Source organism: Acartia tonsa, chromosome 11 (genome assembly GCF_053477335.1).
Source record: "Acartia tonsa isolate MP-2025a chromosome 11, ASM5347733v1, whole genome shotgun sequence".
Taxonomy (NCBI): Eukaryota; Metazoa; Arthropoda; class Copepoda; order Calanoida; family Acartiidae; genus Acartia; species Acartia tonsa.
Window position 1 is genome coordinate 19,706,768 of NC_137270.1, and position 20,631 is coordinate 19,727,398.

General features: G+C 28.9%; 1 protein-coding gene across 1 annotated transcript; it reads left to right on the plus strand.

Annotated features, from left to right (window-relative positions):
* Nucleotides 1–853: 853 nt before the first annotated feature.
* Nucleotides 854–19,777, plus strand: LOC145331652 (pseudouridine-5'-phosphatase-like). The gene is made up of 11 exons (XM_080176430.1): nucleotides 854–1,132; nucleotides 10,565–10,642; nucleotides 11,869–11,924; nucleotides 12,571–12,615; nucleotides 13,340–13,386; nucleotides 13,944–13,996; nucleotides 14,314–14,381; nucleotides 14,832–14,899; nucleotides 16,283–16,347; nucleotides 16,898–16,961; nucleotides 18,086–19,777. Exons 1-11 carry the CDS (start codon nucleotides 1,007–1,009, stop codon nucleotides 18,160–18,162), a joined length of 747 nt encoding a protein of 248 aa, XP_080032556.1. The 5' UTR covers nucleotides 854–1,006; the 3' UTR covers nucleotides 18,163–19,777.
* Nucleotides 19,778–20,631: the final 854 nt, after the last annotated feature.

Here is a 20,631-nt window from a genome sequence, read left to right on the forward strand (position 1 = left end):
GCTATGCTAAATTCAAATACCAACTAAAGATCCTTTGATTTGCACATTCTTTTTTGCAAGCAACAGCTTGCCATACTTTATTATGACAGCTAACCCCTTTTAGCCTTTACCCTTATTTAGCTGTTTATTTACTTTTGAGAGGAGCAAAGCTTCTCTTTAATCCACGCCACATTGGCCTACCATTGTTCAATTAAAATGTAAATAATTGGTAATTTAGTTTGTGTATTGGCCTATCATTGGTCATTTGTATTGTATGACGTCATTTTTTCTATAAAAAGAGCGGCATAGCCTGACCAAAAGTAATAGGGGAACAAACGAAAAACTCCCCCTTTATTTTCAATGTGTTTTAAAAATCGGAGAGGGGAGGTGGATTCTGTGCTCTATGATGCACATTGTGGGAAAACGCCCAATTTGCGAAAATTATTTAGTTGATCACAAAATCTCTTAATCACGTACTATGGCTTAGCAACCAACCTAACTTACCAAAATAGTACACAATCAGCTACCTGTCTGTCAATCTAAATTTCATTTAGTCTGTGCAAAGTACGAGGTAAAGAAATGAGTTATAGAATTAATAGAGGTGGGACAAGAGAGGAGAGCGAGAGCAAGAGAGAGAGAGAGAGAGAGAGAGAGAGAGAGAGGGAGAGAGAGAGAGAGAGAGAGAGAGAGAGAGAGAGAGAGAGAGAGAGAGAGAGAGAGAGAGAGAGAGAGAGAGAGAGATAAGAAAAAATGAAACCCTGCTTTAACTAATCTGCAGTACATTCTGAAAAAAGGGAGGGAGATAGAGAAAAAGAGGGATTAAAGTGAGAGAGTTAGAGAGAGAGAGAGAGAGAGAGAGAGCGGACGGCGGCGGTCATGGAAAATTCCACACACAACATTATTTCAAATCGCGGAAACTTTGGTTAGTCTCGAAGAAGCAGACATTCAAGCAGCAACAAGCTCACAACTACAAGCCAAGCAAGTGAATATATATTGTTACATAACAAGAGTTATTATCAATCCTTTTATGTTGAAAATTAGTAAAATCATGAAGTTGGATAAGAACAGCACCCTGCCGGTGACCCATGTCATCTTTGACCTGGATGGAACAATTCTGGACACGGAGAGTGTGTACAGGAAGGCCTACAGAAAGGTAAGCAAGTCCAGGGAGGGTGGGGATAATGGGCTGTTTATTACACTGGTCCCCGAACTTAATAATAATGTGTCTTATCATTAAAAAATTTGATTGAATTTTGATTGGTGGTTGGTTCATTAATTTGAGTGATCAAACGTTTAAACCATTAATTGTAATGTACAGCAGGGATAATTTTGTGTATCTTCATTATTGGGGATGTACATTAATTTATTGGACATCGTCTTATCCCTTTAGATCCCTGGACAGAAAGTCAGTTTTGGTTGGTTATCATAAAGTTGGGTTTCAGAGCAATTTTAGTACAATATTATTACACTACATTTTCTGTGTTTCTTTACTGTGATTTTCATTAAAAAGGGGCAGGTTCGAAACAATAAACTTTGGATTAATGCCTAAACGAGGACGACATAAAACAAAGGTTGTGTCAGCTTTCTATTGCATCAGAAACTTTTTTTTTATATTATATATAGTACATTTCACATAAAGAATATTAGCTAAAAAATATCCAAACGTTTTAAACATTAAAGGTCTAGACTTCATTATCGAATATTTTTATATTGGATTTTTTTTAAGCGTAGCTTTTCTATAATTAGGGTTGGTCCGTCCGTCACAGAGAGTTAGCTCTTTTCGTTAATTTAAACAGGTTAGAATTGTCCTATCGATTCCAAACTTTGCATGATGATTCCTATAGTAGTTAGGTACAATTAAGAAAGCGTAGCAACTCTATAAACAATACCAGAATTTTAAACATGTCTATTTTTAACTTTTTTGACAACAAATTTTTGTATGTTAAAATTATCCGATTCTTCTGATTTTTTGAAAACTGATTCCTATTACAACAAGATACAATGTTATAAGCGAAGCATCTCTATAAAAAAGTCCCAAAAATGTAAGTATATCCTTAAACAGTATCATCTATTTATGCAGTTTTGCAACCAATTTTCTTAAAATATTGTTTGTACTGATGCATTAATATTCTGCTAATTCAGTTCTGACAATCTACAAGTGTTAATGTTTGTTTGTCCTTCCATTTCTTCGCTTTTATGGATGTTGTCATCCTTGTTTCTATAAAAATGATATGTTATAGGAATGCATATTCTCATTTACTTTATTGCGTAGCTACTCCACAAGTATGTTGTGTATGTAACTATAATGATATAATTTTTCTTATTAGATGACGAAACTTTGAGTTTATTACTTAAACTATTTTTTAAGAATTTTATGTATTTTTTTTTACAATACCTTAACATAAAGCTATTTTATTTTTTCAATAAAAGTTTTGAATCTCCCCTCCAACCTTATTTGAGTATTAGTTTGGAATATTTTTTTTTTTTTGGGGGGGGGGGGGCGGGGGCGCATTTTTTCTCTTTGAAGGGTGGGGTTGCTCTTCCCCCGAAAAAAACCTTCCTAGAACTTAAGGGAAGCTACACTATAAAGGAGAACCATATTAGACATCCTGTCACTTTTATATAAGGATTGACAGCAAATATATATGATTACATAAGAAGACAGATTGGTTTTATAATTTAATTACGTATGGGATAATTTTATTTGATTGGTTTGTATGCGTAGTAGAACATATCAGGGATCTAAAGGGATAAGACAACGGAATATAAATTTATGTACATCCCTAATGATGATTAACACAATTAGCCCATTTGTAGATATGATTATTGGTTGAAAAGTTTAAACAAACCCCATCAATATTTAATATATATTATATATGTATACCCAAAGTTTTAAAGCCAATTAATGATTGATTATGTTTAATAAACTTTGGGTACCGATTTAATTTGCCGTTCCTTGGTCATCTCCCTCCCTGAGTTCCCACACACTCACACACACACACATACATACACAGATAGAGAGGCCTTTCATATCTTATGTACAATTGTATACTAGAGGCCTACCAATATACATAAATATGTATGTATATATATATTTCGGGTTATCCTCATATAAAACCAGTATGTAAGATCGTTTAAACCTCTGGACCGATTTGGCTAATATTTTCAGGGTAGTTTGTTGTATAAGTTCTTTATCGTAGCATCTCTATAATTACTTACATAAAATTTTTTAATATTAAAAGTAGAGGTTATTGATGTTCTTTTGTTTATATTTTCTTTTTTGCTGGCTAAGCTATGCTTCTTTGGATGTTGCTTTCTTGATTTGTTAATTCTTTGTCCTTAACATTTTAAAGGAGTTAACCTTGTATTTAGTGGCGTGCACAGGATTCTGCAAGGGGAGTTCGCGTAATTTTTTGTAACATCCCTCTAAAATTTAAGGGGCTTTATACCATAACACCCCCTTTTGCTGTATCAAGTTATGGACCCTTGCCAAGGGGGTGGATATACTCTCTTTCTGCACGCCTCTGCTTATTTCTGTATTTTTAAAACAAGAGATTTAAATCATATGGCAAAAGTAAACAGTTTTAATGTCTTTAAAAGTTACTCTTTTAAAGAAATGTAAACATTCTACTTTTGTTTAGTTCTTCAAAATAGTTTTTTTTTATATAAAATGGACAATAAAGTATGGTACTGTATAAGTTTTAAGGGAAACTGCACTACTAAGAAATCAAGTGCTTAATTATCTTTAATTGGATATATAGATAATAATACGTCAAGATGAACTATATTTTCAAACTGGTTAAATTTAAAAATAACCAGATATTATCTTTATAAAAATAAGAATTGTTATTGATGAAACTGATATTTAGGTTATCATTATTAATTATTGTAGTTAGTGCAGATACTCTATAGGTAGGGTGCTAAAACAGCATTATTTTAAGTTAATATTTTTTATTAGCCTTTTAGTTTTTGTGCTACTTATGGATATTATAGTCCTAGTTATTCTTAAAAATATCTAGACTAAATCTTTAGTTTTGGTTATTTTGTTTCTACTTCGCTAATAGGGACTAATATTAGGATTTATGTGAATCTCTTTGGAGAACCTGATGGTTTCTGAAGTTTGCGAAATCTTAATGGTCAGACAAAAACATTCTTTCTATTTTAAAATAGAAATATCCTTTTACATTCCTGATATAAGAATGTAGTTGCTATGCGGAAGATTTTATGTGAAAATGCATAGTAAGATAGTAAATGTATTGTCAGGGATGTTAGGGATAGAACAAGAGATTGCATTCCTCAATTTTTTAGTTTTATAATACCATATACGTGCCCAACATAAAAAGTTTCTTGTCATGCTATTTACAAACAAGAAAAAAGATTTTCATTTCTATAAGTAGCGGACCTATAAAAGTTAACGCTATAAAAAGACAAATATCAAGTTTACATATAATATGTAATAAAATTCAAAGAGAGAGGAGACAATGGACTGTTTATTACACAAGTCCCCAAATTTTATAATAATGTTTTCTTATTCGCTTGCTTAACAGCTTTGGGGACTTTAGTTAATTTTGATTGGTTGATTCATAAAGTAGAGGGTTCAAACGTTTCAACCAATAATTTTAATCTACAGAAGGGGTAATTTTGTGTATCATTATTGGGGATATACATAATTTCATCGGCATTGTCTTATCCCTTCTGATCCCTGTGTAATTTGACTGTATATTTCCCTTGGGTATATGTTTAATTGAATTTAAACAAATATCAATAACTCAGTTTATCAATTTATGATATTCTTTTATCGGAGCTTCAAAATCTAGAGCAACTGATGTCATCGAACGTTTAAAATCTGTCAACAAAAAAAAATATTTATCCCTAGATATTTAGTTGTATCGCTACTAAAAAAGGCTTACATAATTTACTTTGCAATTAATCTTTTAAAAGCTTTAAACTTTTTTTGTGCACAATAAGTTTTAGGTAACAGGAAAAAGATTAAAGCTAACAAATGGGGAAAACATTATTATAAAAATTTAGGGACTAGTGTAATAAACAGACCAATGTCCCCACCCCCCCTGTTTGTTATATGTATATTTTTAAGCCTTTGTGAAAAGCATTACTTAATTTACTTTTTTATATGTACTTTGTGTATTTTATAAAAGATTTAATCTTATTATCTTTTGATTACTGGCATGGTAAAGTTTAATTAGATAGAAATGCAATATAAGTGGTTTCTTTAATCTAAAAGTTATTAAAATACAGTAAAATATCACCTTTAATAACCCTTCCGATATTATGTGATTGTATTACTTGAAATGTTCTTTTAGGGTAATGGATATATTCAAATGTACTTTTGAGTTCTCTCTTAGTACTTCAACTTTCAATTAAACTAATCTTTATTAGAATTCATAAAGTACATAATTCATTTGGGGGAGCCATCTTAAATGATATCTTAAACTAAGAAAACGAAACAATGCTATTAATGACCTTTTTATAAATCCTATTATATAAAGAACTAAGCTAGTTAAACTGGTAAACCGATATGGTTCTCCTGTACAGCGAAGCTTCTTATGGTCCAGGGAAGGTTGATAACTAAAAATTTACCCCGGCCAAAAAAACTATTTTCTTTCCTTTTCCTTTATGAAATGAATGGTCTACTACCCCATTCAATTTAGACCTCTAGTGGCGTATTATTAAACCAACTAACAATTTACAGCATGGACTTGAAGAGCAGCTTCGCTACATAAAAACCTTGTGTAAAACAACGCAATAATCATAAGAACTAAGAAAGATTAACTGTATCTTAGAATTTGATACTTGAATAACTTGATAAAGAAATTAGGTTACAGAAAAACAGGGACTTTGAGGACTTAAAATATATTCCTACCGCCCCCCCCCCCCCCAATAATGATCAATTAAATAAGGAAAGGGGCATTGGGCTGTTTATTACACCAGTCTCCAAAGTTATATAATAACAATTTCTTATTCTTTGGCTTTAGACCTTTGGGGACTTTAATTGAATTTTGATTGGTTGGTTCATTAGATTAACTTTCCAAAAGTTTTAACCTTTAATTGTTATTTTTTTGTATAATAAATGGGTTTGTACATTAATTTATCGGCAATTGGCTTATCCCTCTAGATCCCTGAATTATTTATCCCTGTAAACAACCCCGCCCCTGTTAAAATTCTTGTTTAAACCAGTTAAATTGGAGCAATGAACTATTATAATTTTTCTACAATCTACATATAATAACATTTTAATATCCTTTCATACAAGCATGACACAAATATATTTAGACGGACTGACAATGATGTGAGTTATATTGTTGTAAGGCAGGTATCTTAAGGGATAAGACAATGGTCGATAAATTGATTATCCCCAATGATGATACATAAATTACCCCTTCTGCAAATTACAGTTAATCGTTGAAACGTTTAAACACTCAACTTAATGAGCCAACCAATAAAAATTCACTAAAATTTCCCAAAGTTTTTAAATAATAAAACGCTATCATAAAAGTTTGGGTACTCTATCTATGGGCTTAAGGGGAAATTTAATTTCTGCTATTTCAAATAACAGATGAGATAAACCAATATCCAATAGACAACTTAGGGTACATAAAGACGTACAGACATCTTAAGCGAGTTATAGAGTAGCTTCGCTTATAACAATTCATATGTTTTGGGTTCTTATGTTTGTTTTATTGCAAAATTTGTGCAAAATAAATTTTCTATGCAAATTTGATTTGCGTATTATTATTTTATGCATTTAATTAGGCTATAACATAATTTGTTACGAGTCCAAATCAAAAGGTTTATGTCAAAAAAATAATTAATAATTTTATCTAAATTGAATTGAATTAATTAAGCATGACAAAATAATGTATTACACTAGTCCCCAAAGTTTTATAATTACGTTTTCTTATTCGTTTGCTTTAAAACTTTGGAGACTTTTATTGCGTTTTGATTGGTTGATTCATTAAGTTTGGTATCTAACTGTTTCAACTATTAATTGTAATACACAGAAGGTATCATCATTGGAAGGTAACAATTTTGTCTTATCCCTTTAAATCCCTGTATAAATTCCAATTTTTCTAAATCCGCTTGTCAACACGCGAAAGACGTCATTCAAATTGTTAATTATATCCTAAATCAAATAGAAACTAATTGACTGACTCATCAAAAAACTATATCAATACGGATTTTAAAAGATAATAGATTTTGTTTTCAATAGAAAACATTAGTTTTTACAGCTAAAATTATTCGAAACATATTTAAGGCCATAAATAATTCAGGGATCTAAAGGTATAAGACAATAGCCGATAAATTGATGTACATCCCCAATATTATCCCTTCAATTACATTTAAAGTCCCCAAAGTTGTTAAGCAAATGAATAAGAAAATGTTATTATAAAAATTTGCTGACTAGTGTCACAAACAGCCAATTGTTCCATCTATTTCAGCATGCTAATAGCTGTAAGTTATTTGGGGAACGTAATGACATAGCCAAGTACAGAGTATCTTTACTTCTGATAGTACGTATTAACGTACTAGTTAAATATTCAGAAATTCTTGGTGGTCTAGCCTTTTTGCCTTATTTAGCCTTTTCTCCATTAAAAAGACTTAGGAATGTTTTGTTTAAATATCTTTTACTTAATCAACTTAATATTAAGCAATGATCTAAAGAGATGAGACAATTGCAATTGCCGATAAATTGATGTACATTCCCAATGTTTATACACAAAATTACCCCTTCTGTAGATTAAAATTAGTGGTTGAAACGTTTGAACATTGTAAAACCAACGAATAAGAAAGCGTAATCTTTGGGGAGTAGTGAAATAATCAGCCCATTGTTTCCTCCCTCTCTCTGATATAAAGCCCAGTTGAACATTAATGCAATTTGTTGACATAAATTTCAATGATGAATTCTGAATAAGAATTTAAACCTAAGCAAAATTTTTATTAGTCACGGGTCTAAGTATTTAGTATCATGAATTTTCCTTATGAAATTTTTTAAAAATAAACAATGTCTAGACGTAAAAAGATGGTGTAAAAACGAATTGGCTTATTTTCATTTTTAATGAAGAACATATTTTTATTTTTTAATCATATTTTATATAAAAAAAAATTTAAACATAATCTAAAGTTGAAAATTTAAATGCATATAAAATTCATGGATCTAAAGGGATAAGACAATGGCCATTAATTTATGTACATCCCAAATAATGTTGCACAAAATTACCTTTTCTGTAGATTTAAATTAATGATTGAAACGTTTAAACACTCAACTTATTGATCCAACCAATTTAAATTCACTAACATTATTAATTTAACGAATAAGAAAACATTATTATAAAACTTTGGGGACTGGTGTTAAATAACTTTTAAAGAAAAAGCTGACTAAAATAGTTGCCGAAATTACTAACATTTTTGTATGGAAACTAAACTTACAAAATTGTATTTAAAAGATTTTTTTGTATGGGCATAAAAATCATTTACGTACTAGGCGGACAAATTCCTAATGAATAGGCCGTGAAAACGCCAGATTAAGAGACCAGGATTCTTTAAAAAAGATAGATATAGAATAGCAATTTTCCACTCTGGATGAAATCGGTTCCAAGACATAATGAAAAATTATGAATCGTATCGTATTACAGACAATTTTGTATGAATAATTAAAAATAAAAATAATAAAATTGTAGTATGGACGTAGGACAGATATTCCTAAATTATAGAGTAAACTCGCTATTTATACCAATAACAAACTTCACTGTATTTAATGTTTATTTATATAGTTAATAAATGGATATAACTTATACTTATTGCACTCTTGGGTTGGATATATAGTAACTGTTGCGTCCTCACCTAGGGACTCAAGCCTACAGCTACAGGGTGCGAACCTAGCAATGCAAGATTCTTAAACCAACTAAAGTTTTCTAGCTTTCCATATTTTGCTACAAGCCGCAGCTAGTAATATTATGATAACTACCCCTTTTTGCCTTTATCCTATTTTTAGCTGTCTGTTTATGTTATTGCTAGAATGGAGCAAAGCTAGTCTGTAATTTATCTCACAAAATGTTAGCCCCAAGGGGATTTAATCTGATACCTTTTAATTTTACTATCCGGGGAAAGCTGTCTGAAATACGATGTGATAAATTAATATTACTGCCAAATTGTTACTAAACGTTTTACTAATTTATGAAAAGCTAGGGTATATAGGGTGATTTTGTTGGTCATAAATTTCTATTTGTCATATTATGCGCATTTATGAATCGTTAAAGATCCTTTTTTTAAAGGGTTTTATGTCTGCCTATATTTACAAATATTTATTTTTTCTTTAGGAAAAATATCCCATCCTTGGAAAAAGAACAAAAAATTTAAAATTTAAATGCCATGAGTATTATTTTTTTGTCCATTAACAGAAAAGCAACATAAACAAATAAAAATTCAAATATTTTTTCTCATCATTAGATTTAATTTTTAAGAATTTATATAAACAAAAGAATTGAAAATGATTATTGACCCACAAAATTAAGGCATTTTACAAATTTTATGCCTTTGTGAAAGCTAGTTGCTATTGGTAAAGTTCTTAATTTACAAAGGAATCACCATATAATAAATTTAGTTAAAGAAATATTTATAACTTGGACGTCTAAGTTTTTTTAAAAGGGGGTTAAAATGATTGGTTTTATGGTTCTTTACCTCCACCCTTGGACGTCTATTTTTAAAATATTCGCACAGACTTTTTGTTTTTTAGTGACTACGCTTTCATCGTCTTAAGACATACCAAGAAAAATATATAAGCTTCGATTTTAAAAATGTTAACCTAAAAAATGTTTTTTTTTTGTTTACTTTTGTTAACGTCATGTGACATTTTCCCTCTTAATTGTTTGTTTTCTACCCAATATTGCCTTTCAGGAATAAGACACATTTGTTGCCAAATTACCATGAAACGCGTTGATGACTATTTTTAAAAAAAAACTTGTATTGCTTTGTTATTCTTATTGTATTAGGAATCCGGCTAATCCCTTATGATAAGGAACTGCATTGCATTGTTTACCTAATTATTCTTTATTTTCCTAATAGGTAAGACAAAAGAAAAACGCAAAGATTTTTCCTAGAAAAAGATATTATTTATTTGCTTTTGTAATATTTAAGATAAGAAAAAGTGAGATCAAAACTAATATATAATTCTAATTATCCGTTACTTCATTTATACGTCCGTTCGTCAAGATTTAATTTCAATGCTGCTTTTTAAAGATAGACATCTGCAATTTCTTATTTTTATTCCCATGAAAAAGAAGCATCTTTGTAGTTCCAACAATTAACCTAATAGTCTTGGCTGGTACAAATTATATATCATCTGAAATTGGTATCTGCTTTATAAATCTCATTTTGGCTGTTTTTGTAGCGCTTTTTCTCTATAACTAATTAGTGGATATATTGACAGGGGAAAACTTGTAGTTAATTTAGGTTGGTAATATGAACCTAATCGCTTTATTGGCCAGCTTTGAGAATCACTTAATTTGAGTAAATCAAAATAATAATAGAGTAATACTATATTGATTTATTAATTATTATTCAATTTCAGGTGTGTAAGAAGTATGGTAAATCTGAGAAGCTAACCAAAAAAGTAGAAAACAAAGTTATGGGCATCCCCGCTATGCAGGTAAAAACACGCTTGCAGCAAAGAACATTTTTTTCTCGTATCGCTTTGAAACCGAATAATATGAGGTGGATTAAAACCAGTTCTCAGTCATACAAAAAAAGTATGTCTAGCATCGTATTATATCCAGTTTTATATGAATATATAAAAAATGTGCGTGCATCTAGGGGCAAAAAAATGGGTTCAATATTATAATATTACATTCTATATCCGCGAAAAGCTGTTTATAATACGATGCGAGAAATAACTATTTTAGCATTGTACTACAGGAATAAGGACCTGTAAGGTTATATTAACAGCAACACGTTTTTTATAAAGATCGTTTACATTGCATAACAGTAAGATTATTTTTAGCTATTTGTTGCTGCAATTTTAAATTGCGCAAAAAGACAAAATTAGATTCTTACAAAAAGATAAAACTTTAATAAATTTAATGAAAAAGTTTTTTGATGAAGTATTTTTATTTTATTGTACTAGAAACCAAATAATTGTCTAGCAAATGTTTACAAAAACTGTTTGTAATTTAAACTTTTCCAACCAAGTATAAATAATAGGGCTATTTTCTTCATATTTTATTGGAATAAATAGCTATTAGACAAACTTTATAACTGGTTTAATTTAGTTTATTTAAAAAAAATATTACATATAAAATATATAATTTTGACATATAATGCAAAATGCATGTAAAAAATGATAATCTGGATTTTTCCACTAAATTCTTGTTATCTTTTTATACTTTTTTAGTGACACTATTATTTGTTTTATATAAAGTTTCTCATCTTTATTATTTATTAACAAATATAACAAAAAGTTTTATATTGTAACATGAAATTTGGATTAGAATAAAAAGGGAATTAACGTCATTTTTTCTCATGCATTTTACCAATAAACCATTGAACAATCATAATAAATAATAAAGATTTTTCATTATTCATTTTTCTATTAGTGAAGTTCTTCTTTAATTAGATATTAATTATTACCTAATATATCTGTTTTTAACCTTGCTAACCTTTAAACTGCATGGTTTTCCTTTAGCTAATAGGTCCTTGGAAGGTTTATAACTATTTTAGGGTAGGGTACGTGCACTCTCCCAAGAGGTATCATTTATATAAAAAAATTACACCCCACATTATTTCTTTTTACCTTTGCTTTATAAAGCTAAAATTAAGAATGAGGGGTGGGTGTAGATTGCCCCTAGAGATATAAAAATTAATGTTTTTTTATTTTAGGTTGCCAATGTATTAAAGAAAGAATGTGATTTCTCCCTAAGTGCCAAAGAATTACGGTAAATTTATATTTTCTTACTTATGGATGATTTTAACAAAAAAAAGCTGTACAAAATAGATTTTTTAACAATTCTTGCCTTACTGTCCTAATAATAAATATAGCTGTAATAATTTTAATAAAAATAGTACAAAAATAATACTTGAAGGTTGAACTTAAGTTCCAAAGTTCAAAATTATGTTTATTTTTGAACACTTTTTTTATATTAACAGCTGATTAAATATTTATCAAGTTTTTTTTATAAATAAGCTGATCAAATATTCATTTATTCTAGGCCAAAGGTTATTTATAGTACATTTTGGCTTATTTTAATTCGAATTAAATTAAATAATTTGTTCAGCTGTTAATTTCTTCCATATTTGAATGCAACAGGAAATGATTATATTTCTATGGACTTACTAATTATATTATTAGGGTTTTATTTCACCAAAGATTTATTATAACATGTTCTTTTTCATTAAATTACCAACTTTGGGGCCTTTATTGAAACTTTGGTTCAAACGTGTCATCCACTACTTGTAATACACAGAAGGGCTAATTTTGTGTATCATCATTAGTGCTATTGTCTTATCCCTTTAGATCCCTTGTTTTTGAAACATGAATACATTCTTTTAAAATAATTATTGACAAATGAATTATGTTGCTAGGTCGGAACTGGACAAAAATGTGCAGCCCATGTTCGAAAATGTCAGGTGAGACTTTTTAGAAAACAAGAATGACAACATCCATAAAAGCGAAGCTCTGAAACTGTAGAATAAACGAACATTAACACTTATAGATTGTCAGAACTGAATAAACAGAATATAAATTATAAGTAAATTTGTTTTAAAACTGCTTAACTATAAAATACTGTTCTGGCCATACTTACATTTTAGGACGTATGTCAAAGTTTAAAATTGATAGGGCAATTCTAACATATATAAATTAACGAAAAGAGTTAACCGTTACGGACAGACGGACAAACCAAACTTAATTATAGATAAGCTTCGCTTTTAAAAAATGTACTTTTTTATCTTTAAACTTATTTATTTTTAGTGGCGTCATCAGAATATTTTTACTAGAAAAATTATTTCAAGTCTTTTCTAACGAAGTTCAAAATATTCTTAGTATTGTTTTTACAAAATCTTTGATTCTGTTTAAATTTATTTTCTATTGGTTTCTGATTTTCCAGTATGGCTTCGAAACCGATTATTATCCGCTGGATTAGACCTGGTTCTCGATCATACTGAAAATCATGTATAGAACAGACATTTTGCGACGAATTTTAAAATATAAATTATGAAATATAAACCAGTTTTGTTAGCCTATGATTTTTGCCTCCCTCAGAGATAACAAACCTTTAATTTTCATTTTAATATCCGCGTAAAGCTGTCTATAATATCTGATAAAGTTCTAATATAATTGTTTTTTTTTCAGACTAAAGCCTGGTGCAGAAAAACTTATCACCCATTTATTAAGATCAGGTATTTATTTTATCTATTCAATTATAAATATACCAATCTCATTATATTGTACCTTGTTATTATAAGAAAACATTATTAACAAATCAGATGAATAAGATAATTGTACTATACATCAACATGCTGTCAAATTTGTTTAATGATTTTATAGTTGTTATGCTTCCCAAATTGTACTTAACTGATAAAGGAATCATTATGCAAATTAACGAAAAGAGCTTCGTTGTTAAGTAGTGTAATTTGCTTAATATTCAGAAAAGTATTTTGCAAATTATCAAATTTTTTTTTCGCGGTCAAAAACAAATAATCCTTTGCAATTCTAAAACTAATAGTTAAACAGAGACAAAAAAAAACATAAAGGCACTTTTGGAATTGATATAGGATATACGTGGATATTCTAACAGGGGAAATTTAACTTGCTAATATGGTCAGCGCATTAATCTAGTTGGGGATAAGTAAAATGGATGGATGGTGGATATTAATATTATAGCCAGCTGCAAATATTACTTTTATTGTGGAACATTTGTTGCAACATTCAAGTAATAATATATCCATTAATTTAGGTGTACCTGTCGCCCTGGCCACATCCAGTAGAAAGAAGAATGCCAAATTGAAGGTCGGTTAATTTTTATTACATACAATAGCGGAGCACTTTAATGCTTCAACAAAAAAATGTATTAGTATAGATGTATAATCCAAACAACTACCTGACTTTGTAGCGACTTGGCTGTGTTAATATTCTCGACGCTATTGGTTAATTTTCAAAGACCTAATTGAAAGTCGGTACCGGGACTTTGGGACCAGATAACAGTTATTCTTGGGGCTATTTTAAGACCTCAGTTTATAGTTGATCATTGGATGTACGTACATAATAACTTGGAGAAGGGTCGCTACTAAATATTAAAATTTAAAAATTTTATTCTCTTGTTTCAGATGGCTGGATATAGATATCTGTTTGAGGGATTTTCTCATATGGTTTTTAGAGACGATGAAGGAATAAGGTAATTTTTACTGATTTCTGCTAAATAGAAACCGGTTCTGAACATAGATAAAAGATACTTTTTGTGGTTTAAATTATTCTCAGTTAGGGATGGTGTAATAGCAGATAAAATTTTCTTTTTAAAAAACAATATTTAATAAAAGTAAAAATTTGATAAATAGGTATCTATATACATCTGTTGAATTATATGTTAAATTAGATACCTATAAGCAATAAAAAAAGCTTTTTATAGTGCCTATAAAAATAACATCATACTGGCCTACCATTGGTCAATTAAAATGTATACTGCACTGCGATTGGTATTTTCGTCTGTGTATTGGCCTATAATTGGTCATTTGTAATATATGACGTCATTTTTATAGGCACTATAAACAGTTCGCAATAAAAAAATATTAGTTTTGGCAGTTTACCTAAAATTAGACATCAAATTAACCATTGATTTTATTTTCAGTGAGGGTAAACCCAGCCCTGACGTATTCCTAAAAGCCATGGAACTTTTCCCCGACGAATGCTCCACAGGTAAGAAAATATTTCAATTTTATAAGGGAATTTTACTTGTCATTTAATGGAATGAATTAACTTAAAATTAAAATAATGAAAAAATATGATAGGATTTGCTTTCAAAGGAACATAGATTTAAATTTAACAATAAAAATTCACAAATAAAAATAATAAAATTTAATGCTATGTTCCTTTTTTTCGTTGGATTTTTTGTTGATATAATTAACCTATTTAAAAGATAACTCTAAGTCTAGATATATAGCTTATGGCATAAATGTATTTCTAAATTTTAAACAATTCGACTTTAGCATTATATTTAACAAAGAAATGACTAGATGGAATCAGGGAGGGAGAGGACATTGGGCTGTTTATTTCACTAGTCCCAAAGTTTTATAATAACTTTTTCTTATTCGTTAGCTTAACAACTTTGGGAACTTTTATTGAACTTTGATTGTTTGGTGACCAAACGTTTCAACCATTTATTTTAATCTACTGAAGGAGTAATTTCATGGGGGATGTACACCAATTTATTGGCCATTGTCTTATCTCTTCAGATCCCTGCAAAATGAAAAAAAAACAATAAAGTAAAAATACCCCTCAAATTTGTGGTATAAGCTATATATTTGTGTATTTGAATAAAAAAATACCTTTATTTGCAACTAGCTAGTAAGGATACCATTAGAAAAGGTTTTAGACACGCGGCTGGGGCTCAAACCACTTGAGTATCCAAGTCAAAGGTTAGTTTTATCTTTATCATTAATCACAGATAAAAGATATATTCCATTAATCTATCCTCTCCCTCCTTTGCAAGATTAAAGTGAAAGGGAATTTAGTATATAAGAGTAAAATAAAATAAATTTGATTTTTTTTCTATTTTGCCTTATTTTGCTTTTGTATACTATAAAGTTGGGTTTAAATTAAAAAGGAAGGCTTTAAAATTCCCATTTATTATAATATTACAAATTCGCTCGTTTAATTAATTGATAGTTATGTGAAAAAAAGATAAGATATTCTCATCCTCTTATTTTTTTGTGGTAAATTTATTTTTCTTGCAATAAATATTCTTTTTAGAAAATTTAATTTTGTGATAAGAATATTTTATCTTAATAAAGGAAATGAATAATGATTCAAAATGAAAATCTTAAAATTAATTTTCTTGGAGAAAAAAAACTTTTTTAATGTACATTTTTTAATCTAATCATTTCCTTTATTTTATTATACAATTTTGCTTTTATACTTCTTTGAAGTTATATGACAAAAATTGGTCATTTTGGACAGTTGAAAGCTTTCTTAAAAAAGGGGAGAAATCTAAACTTAATGACTTAAAAAATTAAAACTGTCTCAATTGACCTATGCTAGTAACAAATGTGATTATAAAAAATAATCTGAATTATTTTTTAGATAATTGCCTTGTGTTTGAGGACAGTGAGAATGGGGTGAAGGCGGCGCTTTCTGCGGGTCTACAGGTACCACTTTTATTGCACAACGATTCTCTTTAAAACAGGGATCTATAGGGATAAGACAATGGCCGATAAATTGATGTACATCCCAAATGATGATACACAAACATCTCTATTTTGTAGATTAAAATAATTGGTAGAAACTTTTTGACACTCAATTAAATAAAACAGCCAATCAAATTTCATTAAAAGTCTTTTGATAACGTTATTGACAACTTTTGGGACTAGTGTAATAAACAGGCCATTGTCTTCTTCCTTTCTGTCTTAAAGTTCTTTCTCCTATATGCTAAGTCATGGTAAATTTCACGCATCTGAGACAGAAACAACACCGAGCCAATTGCAAATGATACTTCAATGTATCTCAGAAAATACAAAACGTTTCTTTAATTTTAAAGAAGAATTTTATTTTTTTTTAAAGAGCGTGATTTTTTTCTTGTGCGATGTCTCCCACAATATAAAATGTAAAGGAGAACCATATCGGATCAATGGGTACACACTGACAGATAGACATCCTTTTACTTTTATATCTTAAATATGTATAATTGATTTTTTAAAGGTTGTGTTAATTCCTGATTCAAATCCTTTGTCTTTTGATGATGTGCCAACTTATAAATCCTTAGGTAATTATTTTGAAGCTTTAATAAGGGCCTATGAAAAATGACGTCATATTGGCCACCATTGGTGTATTAAAATGTATACTGGTCTGCCATTGGTTATTTAGTAGGTGTATTGGCCTATCACTGGTTATTTGTAATGTATGACGTTATTTCTTATAGACACTAAAAAGCTTTATTTTTATTGTTAAAATTCAAATGACAGACAGACTGACAGACTTCGTTCTACTTTGTATTATAAATTATGGTGGAAAATGTAAAAGACCTAATAAATGAAATGGTGTATGATGTTTAAAAAAACATTTTCAAGTTAATAATTGACTAATTTTTTTAATAATTTGCCTTAAATCCAGTGTGAGATCAAGCATTGTTAAATAAAACTTCTACCTTCAAATTTTCTATCTACAAAACTTCTTTCTACAAAACTTCTTTTTACAAAACTTCTATCTACAAAACTTCAATCTACAAAACTTCTATCAACAAAACTTCTGTCTACAAAACTTCTATCTAGAAAACTTCTATGTACAAACGTTCTATGTGCAAAACTTCCATCTACAAAACTTTTACCTACAAAACATCTGTCTACAAAACTCCTATTTACAAAATTTCTATCTACAAAACTTTTATCTACAACACTTCTCTCTACAAAACTTCTATCTACAAATCTACTATCTACAAAACCACTGTCTACAAAACTAATATCTTCAAAACTTCTATCTACAAAACTTTTATCTACAACACTTCTCTCTACAAAAATTCTATCTACAAATCTACTATCTACAAAACTTCTATCTACAAAACTTCTATTTACAAATCTTCTATCTACAAAACTTCTATCTACAAAACTTCTATTTACAAATCTTCTAACTATAAAACTTCTATCTACAAAATTTCTGTATACAAATCTTCTAACTACAAAACTTCTTTCTACAAAACTTCTATCTACAAAACTTCTATCTACAAAACTTCTATTTACAAAACTTTTATATACAAAACTTCAATCTACAAAACTTCTATCTACAAAACTCTTTTTAAAAACCTTCTATCTACAAAACTTCCCTCTACAAAACTTTCCTCTACAAAACATCTATCTACAAACTTATATCGCTATTCTAATAATGAAATTTCAGATGATTTCCGGCCCGAAGACTATGGTCTACCTCCATACGAAGATTACGACGAAAATTCCATCGGCTCAGAAGAGTAAACTAAACATCCAGAACAATTAAAAATTTCAAATGAATATATGATTGTATCTCTCCCCTATTCATGAGTACGTCATATATGAAAACAAATGAACTGTACCTAAACAATATAATTATATTTATCTCTAAACCAAGAACCATCCTATATAGAACCAAAGGAGTTTTTAAAACTGTTTAGAAAAAAAAACAGTTATAAACACACCTTTTTATTAACTGTAAATGTTTATCTTTTAAAAATATCTTTTTCTCAAAATTAAAGTACTTCTTATTTAATCAAAATTTGAATTAACTGTTAAAAATAACTTTCCTATTACAGTTAAGTACAAATATATAAAATATATGTGTATTTTAACATCCTTTCAAAATATTTAGTACATCTCCAAAAATACTTTACAAAAGTTTAAAGCTCAATCCTTAAATTAGCATCTTGTTGTGCCAATATTTTTTGGTTGATACTTTTTAAACATCGACTTTGTATACCTTTTTTGATTTATGTAGAAACCTTATTGGTTGTAGACATTTTGATTTAAATAATTATCTGAGTGATTTGTGCACTGTTAACTATTTTTACCATTAAGTATGTTTCTTTAATTTTAAACTTTAAAAAGACCTTCTTTTTCAACTTGTAGCACCTATTCGTTGGCTCAACAACTTTGGGGACTTTTATTGAATTTTGACTGGTTGGTTTATCAAGTTGAGTGTACAAACATTGCCACTACTAATTGTAATCTAATTGTAAGGGGTAATTATATGTATCATCTTTGGGAATGTACGTTAGGGTAAATTTAGTTACCAGTGTATTATAGAGAAAACTTATGCGACCTCTCTAAAAACAATCTTGTCAAAATAATTATCATAAAAACTAACAAATTTATTCATTATATAGAAGTTAATTACTAATCCAATTTATTATGTGTTTCTATTGTATTTTTAATTTTATACCTTATTTTATCCTTCTAATGCTAGTTTAATTAAAATTTATATTAAACCTTTTAATTTGGTTAAAAACTGATCATGATTAGAATTATTTTTTATTTTGTTTAAAAGCTAGCATTATTTATAATTAGCTCATTATTATGTTTATCAGAAAAGGAGCTAATTATTAAAAATTTTTTATGAATAGGAAAATTTTGTCTTACAATTTTTGTAAAACCATAAAAATTTCCTTATAATATCATATCATTTTATAATTTTATATTTAAATTAATTTGATTTTAATTTATTTTATTTTTATCAAAATTGATTTAAATTATTCATTAAATCTCATTTCATTTTTCATTTTGGGTTTTCAAGTACCACTTTTAAATAGCATTTAACTGTAAAACAAATTTCCAAATTTATTTTTCTTCCTCTATAAAAATCAAAACAAAATTATTCTATTCCTCTTTTAAAGTTTGTTTTATGTACTAGTTCTAATTCTAATAATTTGATACTTCAAAAGTGATATGAATTAGAAATGGTATACACACAGTTGGGGCTCTGAAACCTGATCCTATTCATTCTGTGTTCATAATTAGTGTTTAGAGCCCCAACTGAAATAGTTTTATTGGTGTATAAAAATGACTGTATATGTATATAAAATATTGTAAAACACTTCTAAATACATACTGAATTGAATCTTTATTTTTTTTATATAGGATAGTATAGAATAATATGAAAATAACATTTACAGTAAATTTTGAACTTGTTTTAAGTCTGCTAGCGGCTATGCCCCTAGAGGCCTCAAGGGGGTACCTGACATAGGTTTTTAAAAATGTAAAAAATGGGGGAAATTTATTTCGAGGGACGAATTCTCTTTGGAGGGTTATGGTACCCAAAATAGTTATAACATTCCGAGACCCTTTGTAAAAGAACAAGGTTGACATCATCCATAAAAGCAAAGCCCTAAAACGGTAGGACAAACGGACATTAACACTTATAGAATGTCAGAACTGAATAAGCAGAATATAAATGAAGCAAAATTGTGAGTAAATTTGTTGAAAAACTTCTTGTTACAGTGTAATGTTTATGGACATACTTACATTTATAGAACTTGCTTTGCTTATAATATTGTACTTTGTTGTCCTAGGAATCAGTATACCAAAAATCAGAACAATCGGATAATTAGATCACATAAAAATTAGTTGATAAAAATTTGAAAATCAACATGTTTAAAATGGACGTACGGACATTTTGGTAATTATTATAGAGTTGCTACGCTTTCTAAATCGTACCTAACTACTACAGGAATTCCCTTGCAAAATTTGAAATCGATAGGACAATTCTAACATGCCTAAATTAATGAAAAAAGCTATCCATCTCAGACGTACGGACGGACCTACCCTACTAATAGAAAAGCTTCGCTTTAAAAACATATCGGTTCAGCTGTAAACAAAATCATTCGGTAAACATCCTATTACTTTTATATTAGGATAAAGAATATAAATTCTAGAGTCCAAATGTTTTAAGTTTAAGGCATATTACTTGCAATA